The following is a 27471-nucleotide window of genomic DNA, read 5'->3' as shown; positions in this document are numbered from 1 at the left end:
CCACTCACCCAGGTGACCAGGTGCCATAACAGGAAGCTGTGGTCCAAAGAAGAGACTTATACCTCTTTTAAGATAGGATTGGGATATGACTCAACTGGCCAAGTACTTGCTTAGCAAGTGTAAGGACTGAGCTCAGTTCAATCTAATGTATATACATATGTATGTACATACATATGTACATACATATGTATATACACTATGCACATGTGCATATATACATGTACCTATGTGTATACATATATGTATGTGTATATTTATATGTGTATGTATAGTCATCACAGAGATAGTTGATGGTAGCCTAAGAGCACAAGTCTCTCTATCCTTATGTTCTGTCCTGCCCGCTTTCAATGGAGAACTGAGCTTATCTCTGAGCCAACATAAGAAGACACAGCATGAAGTACCCAAAGACAACATCTAAGGTTAACTTTATTTGTTCTGGAAGCCCCTTCTATTTGGTCATCTCTCACGTGAGTCCTGACCTGATGATAGAAAAGGACTCCTTTTCTCTCTGGCCTCCACTTGAGGAAAGGAAACAACCAATACATCCCATTGGATCTCTGACTCTAGGGACCAATGAGGGCAAGACATGGCCAGGACTGGAACTTCACAACAATGAAAAAAATGTGGGTTTCTTGCTCGGTCCCACTGGCTGGTGACCTGTTCTTCCATCTTCCCTGAGGCAGCCACTCCCCTCTGGGAGGGGAGGAGGCTTTGCTCCACCTCCAGTCCAAGGTATCCGGTGCAGTCCCAGGCTGTTCTTAGCCTGGCTTCCAGTCTGTTTTGGTCTGGGGAAGCACCACCCCCATGCTGAGTCCAGATGGGGTGCTCATGAGTTCACAATGTCCCAGTGCTGGCTCATGAGTGAAGATTCACAAGGGTTGATGACGACTTCCTTGCCATCCTCAGTGCTGTCACCAAACATATCTGTGTCTAGGCAGAGGTGGGATGCTATGTGCTCAATCCGGGCCCCGGTCCTGGTCCATTGCTGAGGAGATGAAGAGGAGAAAGGATGAGCCAGAGGTATCTCTGGGTATGTTCCATGTCCTACTGTAATTTAAGTTGCTCCAGCAGCATTTGGGCCACAGTACATGTCAAAGATCAGCGAAAGATTAGATCCCATGATCTCATAGAGAAATATTGTCACTAATTGCTCAGCCATGTATTTTTTTAATTTAATTTTTATCTACAAATAGTGTACAAGGTAAGTTACACTTTAACATGTCCATTTAGGTATACATTCTCCCTCTCACTCCCACCTGTTCTTTCCTGTTTCCTTTTTCACATATGCATATTTAGTATTATGACTGTATTCATTCATCCATTGTTCCCTTTTCCATTCATCAGCTCCCTTACCTCAACCCCACCCCAACTCAAAAGAAGTTTCAGTTTTGTGATATTCATTTTGTGAACTTGTCTGTTAATTGTTCAAAGGGCTTCCACCATGAAGTTTAGACCTTTGTTTAAGCTGAATATTTTAAAAGCTAAAGAAAAAAAATCACCAGGAGGCAAGTTTTTCTCACAATAGGCCATAGCATATGAAGGGAGTCTAGTGTCTTCTCAGTTATGAAGTGGTGAAGGATCAGCAATGGTGACCGGAGGACAGGCAGGCCTTCTTCAAGCACCACATGCCTAATGCACTGTTGCCTGGATTTTCCCTCACATGACCAAGAAAGAGGGATGGACAAGTATTGGGGGCCACCCTTGATTGTGTATGAAGCTCTAAACTTCATAGAAACCATTACTACCAATTGCTCTACATAGCTACTCAGAGTAGCATCAACTCCACTATACAAGAGGAAAAGGAAGCTCAGAGAGGTCCAGTAATCTGCTATGGTTCACATGGCCAGGGAGCTATAAAACAGACTGAACTTCAGCCTCTCACATCAGTAGCAAATGAGCAGGAAACCAAGTTCTGCTAGAGTACTGGGGAACAGGACACAGCTATAATACTATGAATTTTTTTTTTTGGGGGGGGGATGGAAAGAGGGACAGGCCCTGAAGGCAAAGAGTTGACTCTCATTCACTGTTGTGGCCCTGAGATCCTTGTGAATTGGAGCCATGACAGAAGCAGATCGGTCAACTGGTGTGGCCAAATGAGATTGGCAAGCTTTCATATACCAGCTGACTAGTGGGGTCACCAAGACCACTGCTGCCTCCTCCCGTCTAGGAGGGCTTCTTTCTTATTAACCCTTCCTCTGCCAACAGACCCATTCTTTGCCTGGCTGTGAGATGTAGACTTGCCAATCATAGTATGGAAGGCAGCCATACCCCTTGAACCTGCTGGGTACTCACCTGCCTGTTATCTCCATTCTTGCACAGAGTAAGAACCACTGGAGCACCAGGAAACAGGGTGACAACTGACAGACACAGTTCCTCCTGGATGATCTGCTGGGTGTATGTGAAAGCCCATACCTGGGGAACCAGGAAGGTTAACTCAGGAGCAAGGAAGCCACTGTGCACAGAATACCACCATGTCTATGTGAGATAATCAGTACAGCCTGCTAAGAAGTTCCAGAGTTTTAATAGGTACTGGTCATCAACAAGGTCACACCGAGAGGTCACATCCCCATGAAAATCTGTCCCCATACTTCATGATGGGGATTGAGCCTAGGTCATGTAGAAAGCCACTGGAAAGCATTAATCAATTCAGAGCTCTGGACAGCAGTCTGTACAACATCCCAATGGAGTTATGTGTTCTCCAGTATCTGTGTTTAGAGACCACATCTTAACGAATGGCTGTTCTCACATGTGACATGTCAAGCAGCCCCCTGGAAGCTCTCTCCCCAAGATGACTTCAGAATTTCACCCTTTCTTTGAATGGAGTTCAAGTCAGTGTCTTAAGGCCATGAGGGTTATGATAAAAGGCAGACTGAGTGACAAAAAAAAATAAGGAAACACTCCAATGGAGTGGAAGGAAGAAGAGTTTGAAGGAAAGAAGGATGTTATGAGAGCAAGAAGTTATTTTAAGAGGACACCACACACACACACACACACACACACACACACACCATATACCTACACAACTTGATGTGCCAAGTATAATAGATATCTTAGCCCCTGACCTTCTGGAGGAAGGAAGCTGACACAACAGATAGACAAGAAAAAAAAAATCTGACAACATAAAGAGCCAGGCACTCTGATAGTTCATTATCAGGAGTGGATCTCACTTATTTCTTCCAAAGTGCCAGAGACCACAGAGTGACCACTGTTTAGGAAGCAAGTGCTGGCACATGGGCTATCTAAATGTGAACCACAGAGGTTGTAACACAGGGTAATGCCTGCCATTTTCCCTTACCATGAGGAAAAGATGATTCTCGAATTGGATCCTTTCCAGACCAAGGGAAGCTAGAGAGGACTCTGTCTTAGTAAGAATTGGATTTCTTCTCTATCGTATCCCTATGGATTAGGAGATCCTCAGCCTCTCGGCCAGGCCCGTGAATAAAAATAGGACCTTGGTAGAGAGCTTTTGCCAGAGGACAACTCGTTCCCAAAGCTGACATGGTATTCATTTGCCTTTCACTCTTCACCTTCATTAACTGCTTCCTGGCTCAGGACTTACCTTGATCTCCATGGTCTGCTTATCTCTAATGGCTTTCTGGGACCTGGATTGTTCCTCCTCCCCTCATATAGGCTCAGGTCTCTGTGCTGTACTAACCACATAACCATCTTCACCTTGAGTTGATCTCCACTTGCTTGATTATAACCACTGCCTCTCTGATCTGGAAATGTCCTCTACTTTCTCATCCGAGGATGAGGTCACTAGCAAAAATGAGAGCCGTGGTCCCTTAAAGGTGGCTCCTGCCTGAAAACTCCATGTCCCTTTACAACTGTGAGTGTTGCAAGATGATCTGAATTAGAAAGTACTCCTTGCGGAGTAGCTAGATTACAGATGGCACAAGGCTGTCAGAGCTGACAATTCTTGTAGCCAGATGATGGGATATATATAAATATTATTTTCTTCACACTCGTCCATCTACTTCTACATTTACATATGTTTGAACTTTTCTGTAATACAAAGCTATAAAGTAGATTCCTTGGGAGATATCAAGAAGTTCTTCCCTCGACCTGTGATCATTATCATTATACCCATTATTCTCCTCCTTCAAGTATAAGGCAATCCAAAGGGGGAAAGAATGCAGGGGTGGCTAATGATGCTGACATTTACTGAGACTTTTGTGTCTGACATTGTTCTGAAAGCTTGCCACTGATTGACTAACTTGATCTTCCTAAGATCTCATTAAGGAGATATTCCTATTATTCCCACTTTACAGATGACCTGCAAGGCTCATTGAGGTTATTCAAGATCATATGCAAGTAAGTGCCCCTTCCACACACCAGCTGTCTCTACAAACTCTGCCACTGTTGATGCCAGCCAAGTCCTGGCTAGTGCTGGAGTTTGTTTAGGTACTTTTAGTCATGGGAGAAGGCTCATGTCCCTGAGTTTCCTCTTCAAGGTTATAAATATTAAAACTATACATCACCTATACTTCAATAGCAAATAGCTGGCAAGAGACTCTCCTCTGTGATCAGTTTCTAGTGACAACTCCTATGAATGGCAAAGGTGGTCAGCATCTGACAAGGGCAAGAGGTTGAAAAGAAGTCAGTGCACCACAGATTCCAATCCAAGCTACAAGAACACACACAGCCCTGCCTGTGTCTTCTCCTTCTCTCCACTCAGTCTTCATACCAGTGTATGGTCACTCTCCTCTAAATGGTCTCCTTTGTGTCTAGGAATGTGCATTTGTGTCACAATCTATCTGAAAGGCTAAATCCAGGCATGAGATCTATGCAGATCCTGAAATCAGACCAGACTATTGTCTGGGGGAATTCCAGAGTCCTAGACACCTGAAAGAAATATGATCTAGAAGGGTGGGGTCTTATACTTAAGCCTAAAATATTCCTTGGTCTGTAGGGAGAAGAGAGAAGGAGAAGTCCAGGTCCATGGACAGAGCTGCCAGGAAGCCATTTTTCCAGGCCACTGGACAACTGGTCTCAAAGTTAGCCTTCTGTCATCCTCTGAAAATGAGGCCAGTCAGTGATGGGGACAGATGAATCTGATCCTCCATTCCATTACCTGCTTACAGCCCACAGGGAAGCAGGAATTAGCATTTAAAAATAAATCCTGTCATTATCTTAAGACAACCACAATACAACAGCACTGCATTTTTTTGTTGTTGAAAGTATTAAGGGATTAAACACAAACATTTAAAACATCCCAGTTTTGGAAAGCCGATCTGGCATTTCTTCTGTTTGAATATCCTAGGGGTCTAGAAGTGCTGAGGATGAATTCTCCTGACATCTGAGACGTCACATCCAGAAATACCCTTGGAAGGGGTTGACTAGCTGGATGGCACACTCCTGGCTTGGAGTCTGAGGAAACCACGCCCTCTCAGGAGCCTGCCATGGGAGCCCTTACACAAGTGGATTCACCAGCTGCTGCTTTGCTGGTGTTGCAGTCATTTGTCCTCAGAATCTCCCAGCAGAAGGCTGACCTCTAGCCACATCTGCAAGAGGGGAGGAGAGGAGAGAGAGAAAAAAAACACAACAAAGACTGGAGAAGGTACGGTAGGGAAGCAAAGAGAGCTGCTCTAAGTCCCATTCTGTTCCTGTCAGACTTCTCAGAGGGGCTGGTGATGAATGGGTTTATTAAACAAATCTGGAGTCAGAAATGGTCTGGAGGCAGGCAGCAGCCCGTTGCTCAAGCAGGTCTGGCCTGGCTTGGCATATGCTGGGCCCTCTACTGATGGCTCCATTTGTAAAAGTACTGCCTGTGATTGATGTACACACACACACACACACACACACACACACACTTCTATGTGGAGAACATAAACTGAACCAAAAAGCAAACAGAAGGCAGCCTTGCTGGGCTTGTTGCAGTCAACATAAGCCCAGTATGAAAGGGACTGTCTCAGGCTAGGCTAGTTCTAGGCGTTCAACTTTCATAGCCCATTTAATCCTCATCAGAGCCATAGTCAGAGGGGGAAAGGGAAAATAAACTGAGGCCAATTTTGCAGTTCAAGGTCCAAAGTGACCTTTTAGAGGGGAGTGACCAAGCTTAGATATGCAGGCCGGAGAGTCACAGTATGGAGCAGAACCAAGGGTGAGATGAAACAGGTAGCAGACACAGGCTGGAAGTCAGTTCTAGGCCTACACGTGGCCCTTGCTGATATGGAATCCACAATGCAAGGGTCTCCATTCACATTCTGCCTCAGTTCCCGTGAACATTAGGGAGAGGACTCCCTGGCCTGCCCCATCTCAGACCTTGAGGTGTAAATACAAGTGTTGTCTCTTTACAGGGTTATCTTTGGAAATTGGCCACAAAGAAGACTCTCTTGGCAGCTCTCTCCTGTCAAGGTGGAGCTAGTCTAGGGTTTTAACATTTACAACCTTCAAGTGGAACTCCTGGATCAGAAATCCTCTCCCGTGACTAAACTTGCATGAAAAAATCTCTGAAATCAGCCATAAAATGGTTGCGAGACGAATGGGACTTCTGTGTGACCTTCCTGATGTGGCCTCCCAGAGTCTGGAGGGGTGGACGCAATGAGAAGGGGTTCAGGGGCAGATGTTGTGCCCTCTGGAAAGGCCAAGAGGTAGGCAAGTGGTGAGGATGTAGGTAAGGTATCACAGAGCAGGGCTTGGGGGACAGGACCCTGACAGTATCCAGTAGTAGCAGCAAAGGTTGGGGTGTAGAAAGACAGGACTGTGGGGTTTGACGAAAAGGAAGAGACAGAGGCTGGAAGCCAGTACTACACTACACATGGCCCTAGCCTGGTGTAGACTCCATAAAGCAAAGGCCTCCATATAGTCTCATAAGAAGACTATATATAACACATGCACTTACACACACATGATGCATGGAAGAGATGAATAACTCACACATGTGTGACATGTGTAAAACTATTATATGGATTTCTCTCTATCTAAAATAGGTTGAACACTTTCAAAACCCTGGGAAATGTAGCCCAATCCTGATGCTGAGCTTTGGGCCATGGGCAACCAGAAGTGGGATCTAATTCTGCCCCATCCCACCTGCTTCCCCAGTAGGCAGCAGGGAGCTCAGGTCACCTTGGTCCTGTCTGTTGAACCTCTTCTCATCTCTCAGTGATCTTCTAACAACCTGCAGTCACATGGTCACTACACAAACCCAGCATTCTCCCAAAGCAGAGTGAAGGGGTGGCTCATACCAGAGAAGAGCTCTGCCTTCCTGCAGACCTTAGCATAACAGCCCTCAGTGCCTGCATTGCCACTCTCCTCTGTGGCATGTGGTGCTGTAGCCCTGCAGGATGACTTTACCTGGGACTTTGCTTCGTTGCTTTTAATGCAGGGGCTCAGCCTGAGGCTTGGGAGCTCTTCATTGTTCTGCTTTTGAGACTCAAGACACTTCTGCCTCTGCCGGATGTTGCCCTTCTGGATGGAGGAATCTGAGGGGACCCTGAAGAAAGCCACCAGGAGAGATGAGACCTCACCGGCAGCTGGAGAGGTAAGGGGGGTGGGGGGTTATTCTGAAAATGGCAGGGCCATCTCCCTGTCACAAAGCTTGGCACTGTTCACAAAAGGGAAAGACACTGTCAGGAGGAAGTAGCAAGCACTCAGGAGCCACATGATGGACAGATCCCTGGAACGGAGCCCATGTTAGCAAGTCCATGCTCTCGGGACACTTCCTGGAGCTCAAGCTTCAGCCATTGAGAAATACTGTAACTAGCTACTTGCAGTCCCTCATGCTGCTGAGTCAATGTAACTTCCCTTCTGGTTTCAGGGAAATGGAGAGCCAACTAGTCTTCTAACTCTTCCCTAGACATAAAAATCCGATCCAGCATGTGGCTGGCTATGTCTCCCCCAGACCAAGCCAGCTGAGGGCCTCCCCTGGTGGCCAGCCAGGGCTCCAATGGACAGGGATACCTGAGTTCTGGGTAGACATTCTCCAGATACCACTTGAAGGTCTGGCAGGGCAGGCTCCTCCTCAGGTCCAGTCTGTTCTTGATGCTGTGGGTGATGGGGGCAGGGAGGGGACACAAAGACAAAACAGCAGTCTGAGGCAGAACCAGTAACAGAGGCTCAGGCTGGGGAGCACTAGAAGCGATAGACATCCATGCATTGCACCCATGTGTCTCTGGGCAGTGCTGGGGTAATGAGCTAGCAGATTTCTCTAACTCCAGACAGAGGTATGGCAACACCTCACAACATCTCACAATGCTGCAGCAATGACAAACTTTAGATTTTAACTTTATATTTTTAAAAAAGCTGCAAGAACTTCCAGTGTGTTATTCAGGATTCACTGCTAGGGATCTAGGCCAATGTACTCACAATCTCTCTTGGGATTTTGCATTTGCTAGACCACTTCCCACTGCCCCCTGCCTCAGAGAATCCTCTTCCTGGTCTGGTACAGGGGTCTAGCCATGTATTTGTTCCTGGGATACTCCTGTATATGTCAGGCATCACCCCGTATGGAATAGGAAGGAAAGCTCTTGTGCAATTGTATGAGACAGTGAAACAAGTATCATAGCCCAGGTAACGCAGAAGGACTGTGGAGGTCACAGGGACATCTCAGAGGTCCACCCTTGAGAAGTCTGTGGTGCTCAAGGTGGTAATGGTGGCCGATACTGGGATCTGAAAAGAAGAGTAGATATCATCAGACCAGAAGGTGGATGAGGCATAGCCCTGCTACTGAGCATCATGGCGTGGAGAGAACAGAGACATCAGTGCATATGAAGTGAAAAAAGTTCTGCCAGATAGCAATGCTGCAGGGCCGTAAAACAGATGCACATGTGAATGTCAATGTGAAGCGAAAGCAAGGAAGACTGTTCATGGGGATGAGGAGCAGACAGTTTTAGGATCAAATGTCATAACTTTAGTCTAGGACTTGTTGAGCTGGAGGTGTGTGTGGACGCTCTGTTAGAGGTGTCCAGATAATACTTAAATGTAAGTGATAGGAAGAGAGGTCTTAGGAGCTGTGAAGTTGTAAGTGATGGTATAGACTAGTTCTCAGCTATTCAGAAGGTGGAGGCAGGAGGATGGAGAGTTCAAGGCCAGCAGCAAGACAGGAAGACAGCAGCAAGACTGCTTCACAGAACAAAACACAAACAAAATGTCTGATATATGGCATAAGTGATAGAACACACTTGCCCAGTATTCAGAAGGCCCTGGATTCAATCCATACTATCACAAAAAGGAGAAAGAGGAGGAAAGAAGAAAGAGAGACAGAGAGATCTATGAATGTGGGGGAGAAGGAGCAGGAAGAGAAAGGAGATGTGAGGAGAAAGGTGTGTGTGTGTGTGTGTGTGTGTGTGTGTGTGTGTTTGTGTGTGTGTGTGTGTGTGTGTATACATAGGCAGCATAGATGTGGTGATTTGTGCCAGGGAGAATGTGTACTAAGATGAGGGCTTATGACAGGCCCTAGGGGAACACAAGCATATAAAGGGTATGGAGAAAAAAAAATCACCCTTTACCCATTCTCCAGTCCAGACCACTCCCCGGAATACATAAGTCATTCCTGGGCAAAAGGGAGCCCAGGATTCAGGTCTTCCAAACTCTCTAGATAATTCTACAGTGCAGACTAGTTTGCGAACCATCCGCCATGCTCTTCAAAGTGGGTCTTCAAGCCAGTATCACAAGGGAGCTTATTAGAAACACAGACCATATCTTCACTCGATCCCCTGGAGATCTGTGTGCACATTAAACTTTGAGAGGCCCTGCACCAGGAGGCAGGAGATAAATCCAGACAGCGGCAAATGGTTCAAAGTTGATTTATGAATGAGCTCAGGTATGAATGGTGCATCCAGATTGCTGCTGGAGAGCTGGCCAGCAACCACAGGAAGCACACCTGTCCCCTGAGACCGAAAAGACCCAGAAGGATGCGGCCAAGCTAATGGGCTGGCTTGTCTTGGGAAATGGATGTTTTTCATCTGGAAAGCAGTTGTCATTTGCACAAGAGAAAGGAAGGAGTAGGCTTGGACTCTGGCTCAGAGATGGGCAAATGAAGAACATTTCCTGAAGATAGAAGGGATGTGCTACTAGGAAAGGCAGCAGGGCAAGCGGGCATATCACAGCCTCACTGAGCCACTAGGTTATTATTTCCTAGTACTGGTGAGCAGAAGTGAACAGGGAAGGAAAACCCAAAGTCAGGTTCATCCAGGGATGAAGAAAACCTTGCAGACAGAGGAGGGTACTAATCAGAAGATTTAAGGACAAGACCTTTTGAAATCTGTCTTTAAGCAAGGGTAGCAACTGAAGAGGGTTGTGGGTGAAGAAGGGAAGTTGGTTGGAGGAACGTGGCTGGTGGGGCATAAGTTTTGATGAGGACAAGGAGCCATGCATCAGGAAGGGTGGGATTCGAGAACTACAGGGCAGCCTGGCATTGTGATGTCAGAGGCACAAGTCATTTTGGTTGGTTCTGATTTAAGCTTCTGTGTGAAAATGTGCTCTTAGAATTTCAGACTGTAAAAATACACTCGGTCTGGGCTGGGAAGGTGGCTTAGTGCTTAGTGCTTAGTGCTTGCCTAGCATGCATGAAGCCCTGGGTTCAATTCCTCAGCACCACAGAAACAGAAAAGGCCAGAAGTGGTGCTGTGGCTCAAGTGGTAGAGTGCTAACCTCGAGCAAAAAGAAACCAGGGACAGGCCCTGAGTCCAGGCCCCAGAACTGGCAAAAAAAGAAAAAAAGAAAAAGAAAAAATACACTTGGTTAACCTCCTCCCAGTGACTAGTGGATGACATTAGCAAGACAAAAAGCCATGGTTCCCCTGAAAGGGCACAAATTATAAATGAAGTCACTATTTTTCTCGAATCAACTCTGGGCTAGGAAATGCAAGGTATGTTTGAGTCTCCCCTCCTCCTCTTACAGCAGTGTGGTCTAGGGCCAGTATCACCTTCTCTTTGTCAAAAAAGTAAACTAAGTCCACTTCTCAGAGTTTGGGAGAGGTAACAAGATATCTCGTGTAATGGTATCCAGCTCTTAATAAGTCAATATCCCTTTCCTTGTTCTCTTTGCCCACAAAGCTTGAGTATTCCTGGAGGAATCCTCTGAACACACAGCGTTCCTCTGAGGATAGAGGGGAACTTGGGCTCGAGTGGCTAACAAGTACCGGAAGGAACTCTGGCTTAGGGACCAGTCCCATAACCCATCATACTACAAAAGAAGTGAGAAGATGCAAGGGCCAGTTTAACTTCTTGGTGGTCCATAGACAGAAGAGCTCTGCAAAGAGTTGCAAGAAGCCCTGCACACCCAGGATGGGGTGGAGTTTTAAGGGATAAACTCTCCAGGCTGGAGAGTTTTGTGGCTCCAAAGACTAGCTGGGATGATAGGTCTTTGTGCATGGGCCCTTGTTGCCTCTCTGCCTTTCTCAACCTATAGGCACACTTACTTCCCAAATGGCCTCTCCAGGGCAAAAGGCCGGGCAGCATAGTAATATTGTTTGTATTCATCCATCCACACTTCAGCTGTCCGCTTGGTGTTCCTGGGGAGAAAAGAAATGTCAGGAGCAGGCTGTCCAGGAGGACAATTGAAATACACTGTGTACATGTGCAAAGATGGCAGCATCATGAGGTAGGATCACCACGATAAAGCAATTATTATTCCCAGAATACCAAGTCCTACCCAATCTCCAAAGGCAGTGTTTTAGTAATAAAAACAAAGCTTTCCCCAAGGTTTCATGTCAAAAAGATCAGAAATATTATACCAGAAACGTAACTTCTGGGGTTCTTAAAGAAATAGAGAGAAAAGGATCAGGTACATCCATTTGCTTCTGGCCACTTGAAGTAAAAAAAGCAGACTATGGTGACCAACTTGCCTCTGGCCAACTTGGTTCTTGGAATCTTCCTCCAGGGTCCTTACATCTATTTTTTCCCTTCATCACTCTGTTTTCCATCAGATATTTGCTCTGAAGCATTAGGGAAGCCCCAGCCCTGATATTGAATGGTATCCATGACATTTAGCCACAGGCACAGAGCCCACACACACTCACTTTATGTATGTGTTGGCATTTCCATCTGGGAAAACGTAGGGGTGCTTCTTCCGGAAGACATGGCCTACGCGGCTGCAAGGAATAATCTCCAGGCTGCCCCCACACATCCACACACGGAAGGAGATTTCTGCAAGACAATCACACCCCTCGCATTACTGCTTCATGCCATGAAGATGGTTTTGAGGAACCAGGCCTAGGCCTCTGTGGCTGGCTAAGAACAGACTCCACTGACCTGGCATGGCAGTTCTAACACTTCCCAAGGGGTGTGGGCTAACACACAGTCAACGGGAAGCACACTGGCTTCTGCAACACATGGAGCAGCCAGAATAATGGGGCCCTGCCTGGATGATTTTGCCTGAAGAAAGGAAGCCATGAGGGCAGCAATGGAGTTGTTTTGGGAGCTGCAAAAGGATTCTGTGTAAAAGGTGGATTAAACTCACTTCCTGTGATCCCAAGCAATTAGAGGATGGAAGAAAAGGAATTCCTTTTGAGAATACAGGAGCACGAATCAAGCCAGGGACTGGAAATCTATCATGAGAAGAATCAACACAAGCTAAACTACATGGTAAGATGTAACAGAGAGGATTAGATCTGCAGAAGGCACTTGGACAAGGTATGGAAAATGCCTTCCACACCTAGCTTCCAATGCTACTACTGGGATAAGAGCCGACCATTGAAACATAGTCCAGGAGTTGGGGGTGGGGAGGTGCGTGCATGTGTGTGTGTGGGTGGGGGGGGGGGAGGTGAACAGTAACTAGAGCTGAAGAAAATGCCGGAAGCTACAAAATGTGGTAGGAGTTTCATCCTCCCCTACTTCCATTTCTTTCTGCTGCTGTGGGGACCCCAGAGTGGGGGGTGGGCTCTGGGACTTCTCAGGGAAGGCTCTAGGCAGGGCTTTTACCCCAGGTTTAACCCCGAAGAAGCTGTAGCATTCTAGGGCAGGTTGGAGGGCAGGGAGGATCCATAAAGGGAAACAGTTTATCATTGCCATTGCTTAGAACTGCCATGCATAATGACATTTTTTAAGAAAGCAGATGATTGTTAGATATTATTGCTTCAAAATTCTCTATTAATAACCCCTCCCTTGCTAAATGCATGCAGAGTCAGCCACCCTCTATACTTTATGTCACTCTAGAAAAGGCAGCTCCCAATCTGTGGGAATTCCTCCCTGGTCCAGGCTTCTGCAGTGATGCTCAAGTGTAAAGGACACAGGCTAGATGGGAATAATATTCATGCCTATAGGCGACTGCCTGTGGGGGGCATGGAGAAGCAGGCCAGGTGTCCTGGGACAAGACTCAAAGATGCAGGTACTCCAGGGCCTTCCACTGCATGACTGACTGCCCAGCACCCTCCCGCAGCCTGAGTTTCACCTTGGGGCCTTTCTCGTCTGCTTCCCTTTCACTTCCTGATCTTTCTAGCTCTCCAAGCAGGTAGCTAAGCTTGAATTCTTCCTCCTGCTCCTCCCTTACTTGCTCTCACTAATCCCCTTCTGCTTCCTCCATGTCTTCCTGTTGAGATCACTGAGCTGCAGTTAAGGCAGCACCAGCCTACTTCATCACCTTCTCTGTCCCTGTCTCTGCCAGCAGCCCAGGTGCTTTCCTACACAGAGTGCAGCTTGCCTCCAGTAGAAGAATCATGGAGAACTTGGCTTTGCATACCCGAATCTACAATAACCTACTAGCTGCATCCCTGGGCAACCTGCCTTAGATTGCTGAGGCTCAATTTCCTTGTATGTCAAACAAAGATCATAAAAATACTCTGTAGGACTGGCGTTTGCATCAAATGAAATAGAATTTTGAGAATGACTGTGTGTACTTGAAGTGCAATCAGACGCTCAGCAGCACGTCAACTGGGATCCCCTTCTGAAGTCAGTCTCCTGCAAACTCAAATACTGATGTGCATCGCCCACCTGTGTGTACTTCTAACTTCTTAGACCACTTACAGCCAGCTTCCTTCTCCTTTCTGTCTTTTGCAGTACAAAGGATATACCTGAACTTGGGGACTTACCTACAATTTTGACTATCCCCAGTAACAGTCCCCAACATAGAGCAGTTAGCATGTGGCTGTTGGCACTGTCTATGGTGTAGGTTCTGAGGCTTGGTGTTTCATGAGCCATTGTTGGATACCCACATCACAATCAAGGACATGAGGTCTTGGTGGAAAATCCCATCAGTCCATGTGTGCCTCAGGAAGTCTTCTTCACTCCTGTAAACACCCACCCATTCCTCTGCAGAGACTCCAAGTAGGGTTTTCTTCACTTCCTCCAAACAAAACCCTTCTTAATCTTCCAACACGACAGATGATGGCCTTGCTTACTAGATATGACCTACATGTTGTATGCCAGCTTTTCTCTAAAGATATGCACGTGTTTCTGCTACCCTAAAGTCTATGTATTCAGATGTGTTCCTCTCCATGTATTCAAATGAGACATATGTCCCCCCTGCCTTATTTGCAAAGCAAATATATCCAACCCTACCTCTATTCTCCCCAACCCATAAACTATTTCTCTTGCTGTGCTCCCTCTGGGCAGCCTTTTTGATTCCCTCTGAGTCCAGTGGCCGTCTCCTAGGCCACAGTAATGCACCTTTCCCCACCTTGGACTGCATCATCACCTGGCTCTGGTCCTTTTCCACCTTTTCTTCTTCATCCCAAACTCTGTCTCTGAGTGTCCTCTGGACACAGCTTCCCAATGTGACTCAGTGTTCATGGAATGATGCAGAGAACTCACCTCCATCCCACCAGCCTCAGCTCTACTCCAGGATGCAATGCCCCTTCCAGGGCTGGCTGATGCTTCACGACCCTGCCACTGACCCATCCAGCACCTCTTTGATGCTTGGTTTCCTCCTGCAGCCCTGCCTTATTTCCTAGTTAAAGCCCATTCTTCTTCCTTGTTTTCCTGTGCTTGTTAGTGTGAAAATGCAGACTATCATAATTCCTCAAACATTAGTCAGGCTTGGTTATTCATCCTCTACCAACCTTACTTAGTGGTTCTTGATGCTTTTGTTTTGTTCCCAATGTATAAGCAAGATGCTCTGTTAGAGCAACTGATAGCAAGTAGTTGGGAACTGATACACATATCCTCAAGTCCAAAATCCAAAGTTCTGCCATAATCCTGCCTCAATAATGAATACTGTCACTGGCCAATGCAGCCATAGATATAACACTAATTTCAAGGCACTTAAAAAAAAAAAAGGAACACAAGTAACAAACACCTAACTAGCTGCCACATGTCTACTTATCAACTCACTCATTTGGTCATACAAAATGCTCATCTTAGTTCTCTTTGTTCCTCTCCATCCAGAGGAGTCCACAGCCTGGGCTGAATCTCGTTGCTCTACTCATGAGTCCAGGTCATTATAACTGAAGTTTCAGGAGGCACGTGGGCTTTCCTGGGTCCCTTCCAGTCAAGACACAGTCTAAGCTTGGGGGTTTCAAGTTAGTGCAATGACTGGAAGGCATGGCACGGTAGAACATTTAAAACCTTGGATATATATGATAATCCTGCTATGTTCTATACCATGGGATTCAGGATAAGGGTGTGTGTCCACTCAGGCTAGGGAGCTTGGCCTTCTGGTTGGCTGTTCTGCTGAAATCTTCTAGAACAGTCTTTTGATCCTAAAGTCTCAACAAGGGACTTGGCCAGAATTTCGATGGCTGGAAGCAGTGGTACCTTTAAGAGCCTTGTTCTGGAGGGTTGAGCTCCCATAGCCTCTTCACGGAAGAGTCCTCACCGACTCAGCACCCACATCACCTCCCTCTGGGGATGAATGAATGCCATGCAGGCCCAGATCGACTTTGCATTCCAGGCAGGGACATGTGTAATTCTCCATTCTCACTAGGGCACTGTTACGGTCTCGCTATCTTTGAACTTCAGATTAATATTTGAGAGCAAATTGCCCTTCTGCCCTCCATTCCAGTCTTTTTCCTTCCATCTCATCAACCCATCCACTATTTTCTCCAGCCTTCCCAGGCCCTTAACCCTTCATCAGAACCAACACTCACCTGACAAACTCATGTGTAGAGGGCAGGGGAGGGGGGGTTTGCTCTCCCCCATTATAGCGGTTCATGGGTATTTGCACAGCCCTGCTGTCAGTGATTCTCACAGATCTAACTTCATATAGTAACTTGGTTTTTAACAAAGGCAAAGGGGATCATTACACATGGGAAGCACATCACACAATGGGACCTGTTGTACATCAAGCTTTATATTATCTACACATATGTATATGTGTAGGCAGTATGGCATTACCCATTCTGCCTCTGTCCCAGTTTCTACCTATTGAGGACAAAGGGAAAAGAGGGGACAGTGGCAGGCATGACACAGACTCATTTGGCCACTGTTATTCATAAGTTCACAGATACATTTGTGTAATAGGGATTTTACCTTCCAGTAATTTATAAGTTCCCAAGGCTTACTGGGACAGGAAGCAAGGTCTGTGACATGAGTGGAATGTCTCCAAAAGGTTGTTAGAATCTTAATCCTCAGAGCAGAAGTGATGAGACCTGAGGTTTATGTGGGGCACTTTTTGGTAATACTAGGACTTGAACTCAGTGTCTTGTGCTTGCTAGGCAAGTGTTCTACCACTTGAACCACTTCTAGCCCTATTTGCTCTATTATTTATGCCAGTGGCTAGTCATGAACCTTGATTCTCCTACCTATGCTTCCAGAGTAACTGGGAAAATAGGCACATGCCATTACCTATTCCCAGTTTATTTGTTGAGATGGTATCTCATTAACTTTTTCCCAGCTTGCCTTGAATCATAATCATCCTGATCTCTACCACACATACCTGGCTCAGAAAGTAGGATCTTCTAAGAAACCTGAAGTCTCTGCTCCTATAAATGGACTAATCCTGCTACCTCAGGATGGGGTTAGTTATCAGAGGAGTGGATTACTAACAGAAGAACAAGTTTTCACCACTTCCCATGATCCAACCTGCAACACATTCTCTTGATTCCTTCCACCTTTTGCCATGGAATAATGCAACAAGATGACTATCACCAAAGGTGATCCTCCCGACTTGAAAATAATAGAAAGCTCTTCTAAAGAAATGTCTCCGTTCTTTGTATATCATCCAGCCCACACCATTCTGATATAGCAGCACAACACAGGCTGGGATTCTGTTTATTATTCTTTAACGAATGCATGAACTTGATCATACATAATCTTATATTGCTGGCCCACAAAAGACTGGTCTTGAAACTTGGAGAAGAACTGCATTTATCCTATATCTGGGACAGCCAAGGCCCACCCAGGTCCCAGCTTCTGGACAAGCATTAACCACAGATACATCATGATTACCAATGGCCACACGACTACAAATACCAAGATAGAACCCCATATCTTTCCATATTCCTAATAGAAAACGCACAGCCAGTACCTTCTCTGAAGGAACTTCATTATACCTGGGAAAATGCAGGAGAAAGGGTGGCCTCATGATATCACATCTGGGCACTGGGCTTTAGCAGAATAGCTCAAACAATGGAAGGAGCAGTAGACTGGTTTAGCCTACTCTCCACCCACAGGAAAGGGGACATTTCACTGGACATGGTAGTTGGCTTCTCTGCTCAGGGTCTCACAAAAGCCCAAATCAAGGCATCAGCAGGATTTTCCTCCTTTCTGGAGGCTCTGAAGAAGACTCAGCTCCAAGCTCATTCAGGTTATTTGTAGGGCTCTGCTCCTTGAGGCTATAGGACCAACAATCCCTTTTCTTGCTGGTCTTTGGCCTAGGACCCCACTCAGTTACCTCTGGTTGTTTCTCTATCTTCAAATTAGCAATGGCTGCTCAAGTCCCTCTGGAGCTTCAAATCGCTCTGACTGTGATACTTCTCTGTTGCTTCTAGCATGAAATGTCCTGGACTTCTTTTTTCTTAATTTATATTTTTATTGTTATCATAAAGGTGATATATATAGGGGTTATAGTTACATAAGTCAGGTAAAGAGTACATTTATTTTTGGACAATAATATCACCCCCTTCCCTCCCTCTCTCCCAGTTTTTCTCTCCAGTCCTCACCCACAAGTTGTATGTACAGTTGTTTTCAACATGGTGTCTAGTGGCTGCATTTGTTCACCCTTTGTCCCTCTATTTCTGTGCCCCTCCCCTTATCCTCCCAAAGACAGATAAGCAAACAAATGAAAGAAAATAGAAACAATGACAAAGAAGAAACCTCTTGTTTTCATATCTGTTCTCTACTTCTAAGGGCTCCTGTGCTAAGACTGGACCCACCTGCATCTTCTCCTACTTTCACGGCATTGCTTAGTGATCACATCACTTCTACTAAGTCCTTTCTGTCATATGATGGATCATTTGCTAGGATGCAGGGAATAGGGTGTGCATGTGTTTGTGGGGTTGCTTTCCCTACCACAGGGATAATTATCTCTATGTGATAGAGTTGGACCATTTTGAGAGTTTTAAGAGTGAGGTGAAATAAGTTTTCCAAGGGTACTTGGTGATGACCATGGGATTCAAAGTTACTCCTGGATGATTGCACAGCCTGTGCTCTTCCTATAATACACACATCCCCTAGTCTGGAATAGCCTGGCATCCCAGCCTACATTCTGGGGATGGTGGGTGGTGAAGAATCCTTTTTGGGCTATACCTCGTCTCTCTTTACAGCCTTGTCTTTTGTGCCTGCTGTGCTTTGGAAATCCTCATTCTAAATTCAGAAATCCCATATTCTCTCTTATATGTGTGCCAAGCACTCTTTTGTTAGAAATGTGGTCCTATCTACCTCCACCACTCTCTACCACACACACACACACACACACACACACACACACACACACACACTTCTTATTGGGCAATGGAGTCCTCATATCTCTGAAGACTAAAAGCTAAAAGTAAAGTTTAGCCTCAGAGTAAGGAGACACATTATATTCATCTCATGGTATGTAAATTGGAGTTTAAGCATCCTTAATGCAAATTAACTCTAAAAAAAAGTCTAAAAGTCACATTTCCCTAAAGCCTGATCATATCCAAAACTGTAGATATAATTACCAAAACTATGCAGCTCATCTTAGAAACACCTGGTGAAGCTTGCCTCCAGTCTCTCATGCCTGTAATCACAGCAACTGAGGAGGCTGAGATCTGAGAATTGTGGTTTGAAGCCAACTTGGGTGAGACTCTTGTCTCCACTAAACTACTAATAAAAAACAAAGCTCAAGTGGAACTGTAGCTGAATTGATAAAGTGCTAGCCTTGAACAAAAGAAGCTCAGGGATAGCACCCAGGACCTGAGTTTTAGCCCTAAGATGGAATGATGGGTCGGGGGCTTGAGTGAGTATAGGTACCAATATGGTGGCGAAGACATGGCCTGCAATGCTTCTAACCAACAAGTGAAAACAAGATGGTGTAGAGTAAGGGTGGCTCGTGACTGAACACAGTCATGGTTGCCTTGGCTAATATTCTCATGTGCTTCTGTGCCGTGAAATAGTCAACTTACATATATAAACACATCTAGAGCTTTTATGATCAAATAGAACTCTTAAGCATGACCTTAAGCAAGATACCTTGTAATATAATAAGACCTTTTTAAATGCTGTCTCCATTGTCCATATACATGGGTTTCTCATCCATGCATTCAACCAACCATGGCTTATGTTATATACAAAAATACTGGGGGAAAATGCCCAACTTGAACATATATATACATATATATATACATATACATATATATACATACATATATATATATAGGCTTTGAACACATATTTCCTTGTCATTTCACCTAAATCATATAGTATAACCTCTGCTTTTATGTAACATTCACATTATATTAATTATAATTATAATTGACAGATGACTTGGCATATAAGAGTTTGTGCATAGGTTATCTATAAATATTATGCCAATTTATACAAGGCACTGTCCTGAAATCAATACTCCAAGATGTGGAGGGACAACTGGATTACTTTTTCACATATTGAATTTCTTGCCCATTCAATCACTTGCTTTTTAAATACACTGTAGTGAGCAGCTTCTAGACTACCCAATTGTTCTTGGCTGCATAAGTGAGAAGTTGTGTGAATGTTCTTGCTTTTAAGGAGTTCCAGGCTAAGCAAGAGACGAGGAAGGGTGTTAGATACAGATAATTAAACAGATAAATATATAAGAGCGCACAGCACAATTACAGGCAAAGAGAATCTGCCGCTGAAGGCACAGAGGGAAGGAGGGAGAAGATGAGAGAAAAAGGGAGGGTAGGGAAGGTGTCACAGTTCCAGGGAAGCCACCCTTTGCAGGAGAATCAGTCTTTGGTGGAGTAGGAAGGTCTGGTCACTGCAAAGTGCTGGCAGTTCTGTCAGCTGGAGGACTGAAAGCTAGAGGGTGGAATGGGTAGGAGATGAAGTCAAGGAGAAGTGTGTCCTTAGGACAGGTGGGAGCCACTGTGGAACTGGCTTGACAGGCTTGCAGTGTAAGAAGAATACTGGCAGGAGTGGGAGGACAGGCATGATGGGAAAAGAACAGGTGGAGGATACTTAGAAGATTGACAAGGATAAAGAGAAGAGGATACTGTGAGAGATACTGAGGGAAGAGGACCTTTAAAGACTTGTTAGTTGGGAAGACAGGGAAGCATCTCCTGCAACAACCCTGAGCCAAGATCCCTTTGCTCTAATGGGTAGCTTCCTTCAGCCCTGGCACCAATGGAAGCGTTGCACCCAGATTCCATCCCACTCTCCATCATCACACAGATCCACTTGTAAATTCCCACCTTCATTACTCAGAGGCTCCTGCAGATGCTACCCTATCCACATGATGCATCCACCCTCGGAAAAGCACTGCATTCTGCTGACATCTAAAATGCTAAAAAGAAAAAAGAAATCCAGAAATCCACCCTGGCTTTCAAAGTGCTGCTAGCTGGCTATCACATAGTGGAATGTTGGGGTACAAGGAAACAAAGTGTTTCCTGTGATCGTTGTCTGCTGTGTGCTTTTTTGTGTGTAGTTTAAATTTTTTTTTGTGGTGGATTATAAAATTTCTTCTCTATACCTCCTGGGGACCCTTTCTCAACTTTTCTATTCACATCATCCCTTGTTAATGCCAAGCGACTCAGAAAGCAGCTAGATGAGATTGCTTCTTGATTTGAGCAGATGTGTGTTAACATTGCTATAAAGGAAAGGTGCTGGGAAGCTGGAGCAAAATGTGCCATCGCTGGGAATGACATGCTGCCTGCATGCAAATGTGACTGCCATGTGGAAACAGGATCGTCCTCACCTTGTGTAGTTCAGGAGGGCAGAACAATACCCAGCAGGCAAGCTGCAGGGAGAAGGGCTGCAACTCAGAAGAATGTTCTAACAATCACACACACACACACACACACACACACACACACACACTCACAAAACCCTCTCAACTCAGAATGTGGTGAACTGTGAAAGAGGGATTGCATCATTATGAGGAGCACTGGGACAGAGACAGGATGACTGCTGTCTATCAGAATGACTACAGGGAACATTCATTTGCTGATGGGAGGAAAGGCCAGAACTCAGTAAAGAGGACTTGATGCTAGGCTCCAGTGGCTCATGCTTATAATCCTAGCTACTCAGGAGACTGAGATCTGAGGATCCTTGTTTCAAGTCAGCCCAGGCAGAGAAGTCTCTGAGACTCTTAAGTCCAATTAATTATAAAAAGAAAAAGCCCAAGTTCTACATATATTTTAGATATAAGGCCTTTGTCTGTTGTATGGCCAGTAAAGATCTTCTCCCAATCTGTGGGCTTTCTATTTGTCTTGCAAGCTATGTCCTTTGCCATGCAAAAGATCTGCAGTTGGATACAATTCCATTTGTCCAATCTTGGATTTGTTGTGTTCTGGGTCTTTAATAAGAAAGTTTCGTCCTATGCCAAGGAGCCCGAGTGTTTCTCCTATTCCTTCCTGCATTGTTTTCAGGGTATCTGATTTTACCTCCAGGTCTTTGATCCATTTGGAATTGATTCTGGTGCAGGGTGATATATAAGGATCTAGTTTTAGTTTGCTACAGGTGTTGAACCAGTTTTGTCAGCACCATTTGTTGGAGAGTCTGTATTTCTTCCATCCTATATTTTTAGCTCCTTTATCAAAAAGTAGCCATAGTCTGTGGGTTCATTTCTGAGTTTTCAGTTTTATTCCATTGGTCCTCAGGATTGTTCTTGTGTTAATACCAGGCTGTTTTTATTACTATAGCTTTGTAATACAGCTTGAAGTTTGGTATTGGCAGTCTTCTAGCACTGTTCTTCCTGCTTAGGATTGTTTTTACTATTCAGGATTTTTGTTGTTGTTGTTGTTTGTTCCATAAGAATTTTTGGATTGCTTCCTCTATTTCATTAAAGAATGATGTTGGGATAAAATATGAAACCAGCCCAGATGCCCTTCAGTATATGAGTGGATCTCTTGATGGTGGGACATATATGCACAGTGGAATTCTATGCCTCTATCAGAAAGAATGGCATTGACCCACTCATAAGGAAATGGAAGGATTTGGAAAAAATCATGTTAAGTGAAGTGATCCAGAACCAAAGAAACATAGACTCTATGGTTTCTCTCATTGGGAATAATTAGCACACATCTAGGATAATCCTAGCAGAAGATCACAATAGCTCAATAGCTATGTATATATGAACACATAAGATGATGCTAAACAAAATGAACTCCAAGTTATAAAAACAAGTGGTTTATCATTGCTGTTGTTATTTTCAACATATCATGTGAAATTATGCCTTTTTCTTTGGTCTTTCTTTCCTATGGTTTTACCCCTGATGTCACTGTAACTGATTTTGGTTCTCTGGATATTGTATATATGTGTATTGGAACTAGGGAAGGGAAGGGGAATATCAAAATTGAGAGACAAAGGATAAAAATACAAACCAATGCAACAGCAATACTTATAAAACTATTTGGTGTAAACCAACTGTACAATTCATGGGGGAGGAGGGAAATGGGAAGGGCAGAAGGTGGGGGAAAATGAGGGAGGAAGTAACAAGTTGGATAAGAAATATATTCACTCCCTTACATATGAAACTGTAACCCCTCTGCATGTCACTTTGATAATAAAGAAATAAATAAATTAAAAAAAATTTAGGGCTGGGGATATGGCCTAGTGGCAAGAGTGCTTGCCTCATATACAGGAGGTCCTAGGTTCAATTCCCCAGCACCACATATACAGAAAATGGCCAGAAGTGGCGCTGTGGCTCAAGTGGCAGAATGCTAGCTTTGAGCAAAAACAAGCCAGGGACAGTGCTCAGGCCCTGAGTCCAAAGCCCAGGACTGGCCAAAAAAAAAAAAAAAAAAAAAAAAAAAAAAAAAAAAAATTTAAAAAAGCCCAAAGTGAAGCTGTGGCTCAAGTTGTAGAGTGTTAGCCTTGAGCAAAAAAGAGCTAAAGGACAATGTCCAAGCTGTGAGTTCAAGCCCCAATACGGGCACAAAAATGCAGGGAGGCACGTGCTTGAGGTCAGGATATACAGTCCGCTCTCAGTTCCTCCTAGTTAGAGAAATCCCCGCCCTTTTGAGAATACGACCTGGCTCCATGGTCTCCAAGGCTAGTGCAGGCAAACGTGCCCTTGAGCCCCACACCAGCACAACAACGAACCTTATCATAATGCATAAGGCCTTCACAGTCTGGGTCTCAGGAGGGTCAACTTGGTGAGTGGGTGTTGGGGTTTTCTGCTTCATTTGCTGGGCTTCCAGCCTGGCCCCTGCCTGGCAGGAAACCAAGTTTTTTGATGGATGTCTCTACCCTGCCCAGTTTGGGAGAACAGATGCTGTGGGTCAGGCCAGAAGCCATAAATTTCCGGGAAATAATTCTTAGTGACTGGGGAAGAAAGCCATAAACCACTCTAGGGGCTGGGATAGGAGACAATGGCAGTGGACAATGCCTGGCATTATTACTAAATGCCAAGACAACCCCATGGATCACTCTTTTGGCTTGTACCCTCCTCCCAGAGCCCATGCCAACACTGTCCCAGTGCTTTGGGAAAGGAAGGCTCCTTTTAGGGATTCTCTCTCTTACTGTACTCTGATTTGTTTGGCCAGCTGTTTCTGTGGTCCTCTTACATGGCAGGCACTACATACACTAAGGGCTGGAGACACTCAGTGACAAAATTATCATAGACTCACACTTGGTCCATATCATGCCACATGCTTACTTCACTGGATTTTCACAGCAATATCAAGAGGTAGAACACTTATCCTGAAGTCACTCTTTGAATCGTTAAGGGAAATGAGGGTATTTCTAGCTGGATGGAACAAGGCTTTCTTACCGTTGATTGCCTGCAAACTCCAGCCACGCATCACTGTGGCCAGATATGTGCAGTGTAATCAGCCCCTCTACCTTACTCCTTCCTTTCTCACTAAGAGACGTAGCCAAGATAACCCACCAATTTCTGTAGTGATAAACCCAGACTCTCCTCATGTACCCGGTGCATGAGCTATCCTCAGAGTAGTCAAGGAACGTGAATGGAGGTTAATGTCACTCCTATTCCTCATTCTCTTCCTTCTTAGACGTCTTCCAATTTCAAATGCCCAAGTGCATTGCTCCCAATTCAAGTTTGCACCTGACCCTTTTGGTCCTATCAGATTTTGCATCTCACTTTCTCCCCAACAATCTACCTGGGTGTTTCCCTGGTCCTCAGCATCCAAACTGCCTCACGGAGAAATTCTCTCATTATGACCTCCTTCCTACAACCATTGCTCTGATGCCCTGTCCAGCCTTCCCCCAAAGGAATGACTCACTCAAATCTCCCAGGTCCTCTTGCCCAATATGTGTGACCATTCAGCTTGGTGTTGGGCCTGAAGTTACAGAGATAGCCTCCCCAGCCCCCAGGTATACTGAATGGTATATATAGTATAGTTCTGAATGTACAAGATGGGTACTTACCGAAATTCTCCCCACCCCAGATGTCCATGTCTGTGTCATACTTCCCCAAGTAATCAAACCAGGCTTTGTCTATCACGAAGAGTCCACCAGCTATGATTGGAGTCCTGTGTGTTTGGAAGGAAATAGGAGATGAGTTATAGAAAGAGATGTTCTCAAACGCTTCTATCCTGGGTGTCGAAAACTCAGACCAGTTTCTCTGATCTTCTTCAGGAAGGCCAATGTACTTTCCATTAACTTAAAACAAAGATTGATCCAGAGTATGATCCTCCACTTGTAAATCTCCTGACCTTGAAGATAGACAATGGTACTGTTCCCATGAATGCTTACTGACCTCCTTAGGCCCTGCCCAGTGGGGTTCTCTGGGTATTGATAGTATAAGAAGAAGGTGCAGTGGGCCACTGACTAGGCAGAGAAGGGCTTAGATAGCATTTGTCATCAGCACATCCATCTCCTGAGCCAGGCTCCCCACCCATGTTATTTTTCTTTATCCCTCTATTAAGTGTTGAATTATATCTCCTCCACAAAGGAAAAAAAAAAGAGGTATGTTCGAGTTGTAATTCTAGGTACCTCAGAATAAGGACTTATTTGGAGACAGGATCTTTATCAAGGCAACTAAGTTAAAGTGGGGTCATTGAGATGGGCCCTAATCCAATATGACCAAAATTTGTATAAAAAGAATGCTTAAGACAAGTCAACCCAATGACCAATGTCATTTGAAGTGACAATGATGACTTTGACTGGTCTGGTGTCCCCAGACACCAGATTTCTCTAGATAGAGAAATCACACTCCAGTGGCCTCCTCTTTAGTTCTTTAAGTTCGTGTTATCCACCTGCCACCTGAGGCACTTATATTAGCTTGGAGTTTGCCATCAATCCCAAGCGAGACCTCAAGACCATCTAGTCTTGATGGTAAGACCACAGATTCAACTCTGTTATAGGCCAAACCCTCTGATGGACTCTGAAGTCCAGATGGACAGCTTGCTAGCAAGAACTGTGTATCATAATGAGGCCTGAAGAAAGTGAAGAAAGTATGTGGAGTACCACCACAGCATAGCACAAGCAGCCCAGATTTCATACTGCCATGTTTTTACATAGGGTACAGGTGTGCTGGTTAAAAATAGCAGTGACCATGGCTTAATCCTGACATCCAAGATCTGAGGGATCTTGGCTATAGGGGCCACCTTTTCCCTTACTAGGGACCCAAACAAAACCATCTCAAGCTCTTCATTGTTAGAAGGAATTATATGACTATCATGGCCCCTGGGAAGGTAGACAATGCTTGATACCCCTCCCCATAGGAGTGGTCCTCATAGGATAGGTCTCTATCCCTCTATCCCCATAGATATCCCCATGGGTCCCTATGGGTATAGGAATCACCTAAAAGATATAGCAACCTAAGAAGTAGAGATAGCCTAGCACAGGATTCTCTTATTGTCTGCCAATCATTAAGTATTTATTGTGAACCTTCCCTATACCACAGAATAACAGGAGTGACCAGTGGTATAGAGTCTACTTCTCTACTCTAATCCATTCTTCCTACTCACCTGATGGGCTCAGTGGGGTCTAGGCGTCGAGCCTTCTGCTCTGGGGAGAGCTGTTCCCATCGGAAGTGAAGACTCCAGTCAAACCCTAAAACATAGCATCAGTGTGGTTGATTTGGCTTCTCAAGGTTTCTGTAGAATCTGTTTTACTCTGTGCCTTCTCTAAAAGCTCATGGACACACTTTGGTTCCCAGGGAAGCCGCTGATTGAGAAGTTCATATTCCCCTGGCCTAATCAGCAGCAGAGATACTTCTACAGCTTACTTGGGTAGAGTTAGGGAACAAGATAGAGGAAAAGAGCTCAGGTATAGGGCCCAAGATGGACAGTTACAGTGCATGTCCATCAGATGCTGAGTGTCAAGAGATTTCCTATAAGCTTGCAGACAATTCAAATCATCTAGAAGTTGATTTTCAGTTGAGAGTGGTGTTGGACCTTAGGCACAAACCTGAGGAGAGCCTCTAAGAGAGAGCATGTCAATGCCAACTTGGCAGAACATATCAGACTTCATGCATCTGGTGGAACTCTTTATTTTGCCACACTCTTAGGCCCTGGGGTGAGCCTTGTCTTAAAACAGAGCTCAGGGTCTGGGATATCCTGTCATTCCTCTGACCCATCCTTTTGTGTTCTTGTATGTACCCTTACATACAAGATGGACTGAGTTCTGTAAGGAGATGTAGGGCTGGAAGTCCTGGACTCAACTTTAAGAGAATATTCCCTACTCTCCCCATTTGAGGCAAGGATGAGGAGAAGGAAGCCCTCACTCACCCCCTCTGAGCTCCGAGGCAGACTCGATGTAGTTGAAGGTGTCCAGGTTAATGATATCAATCACAGGGCACACCACCTTAGTGTAGTCCTGAAAAACAGAAGACTTTGTAGTCCTTTTGTGGGAAACCTGTCTGGGAGTCAGGGAGTGTGACAGGGCCTAAGGCTGGTAGGGTTGTAAAGAAAAACATGTTAGTTTCTGGGTATCAATTTCGTTATCTACTGAAATGGAGGACTCTGACCTTTCTGGTTTTAAGGCTTAATGTGCCAAAAGCCTGCTCTCAACCGCTGACCACCGAGCCCATGTGAGAACAATGGAAGCATTGCAGAAACTAGGTAGGGAATACTACACATGGAGA

The 27471-nt window shown here is 45.1% G+C and overlaps 1 protein-coding gene across 1 annotated transcript in view; it reads right to left on the bottom strand.

The window, feature by feature from the left end:
* Positions 1–406: 406 nt before the first annotated feature.
* The window catches only part of Galnt14 (polypeptide N-acetylgalactosaminyltransferase 14), a 196976-nt gene continuing 169911 nt past the window's right edge, over positions 407–27471 (bottom strand). The window contains exons 7-15 of the mRNA XM_048353185.1: positions 27116–27203; positions 26354–26438; positions 24810–24913; positions 11963–12089; positions 11363–11455; positions 7903–7986; positions 7297–7435; positions 2293–2412; positions 407–985 (exon numbers count right to left, since the gene is read on the bottom strand). Coding sequence (XP_048209142.1) covers positions 827–985; positions 2293–2412; positions 7297–7435; positions 7903–7986; positions 11363–11455; positions 11963–12089; positions 24810–24913; positions 26354–26438; positions 27116–27203 — 999 coding nt within the window. The 3' untranslated portion in view covers positions 407–826. The remainder of the gene's footprint in view (positions 986–2292; positions 2413–7296; positions 7436–7902; positions 7987–11362; positions 11456–11962; positions 12090–24809; positions 24914–26353; positions 26439–27115; positions 27204–27471) is intronic.

This window comes from Perognathus longimembris, chromosome 8, assembly GCF_023159225.1.
Source record: "Perognathus longimembris pacificus isolate PPM17 chromosome 8, ASM2315922v1, whole genome shotgun sequence".
Taxonomy (NCBI): Eukaryota; Metazoa; Chordata; class Mammalia; order Rodentia; family Heteromyidae; genus Perognathus; species Perognathus longimembris.
Note: the sequence above shows the minus strand (reverse complement) of the source record. Positions and strands in the feature narration are given on the sequence as shown.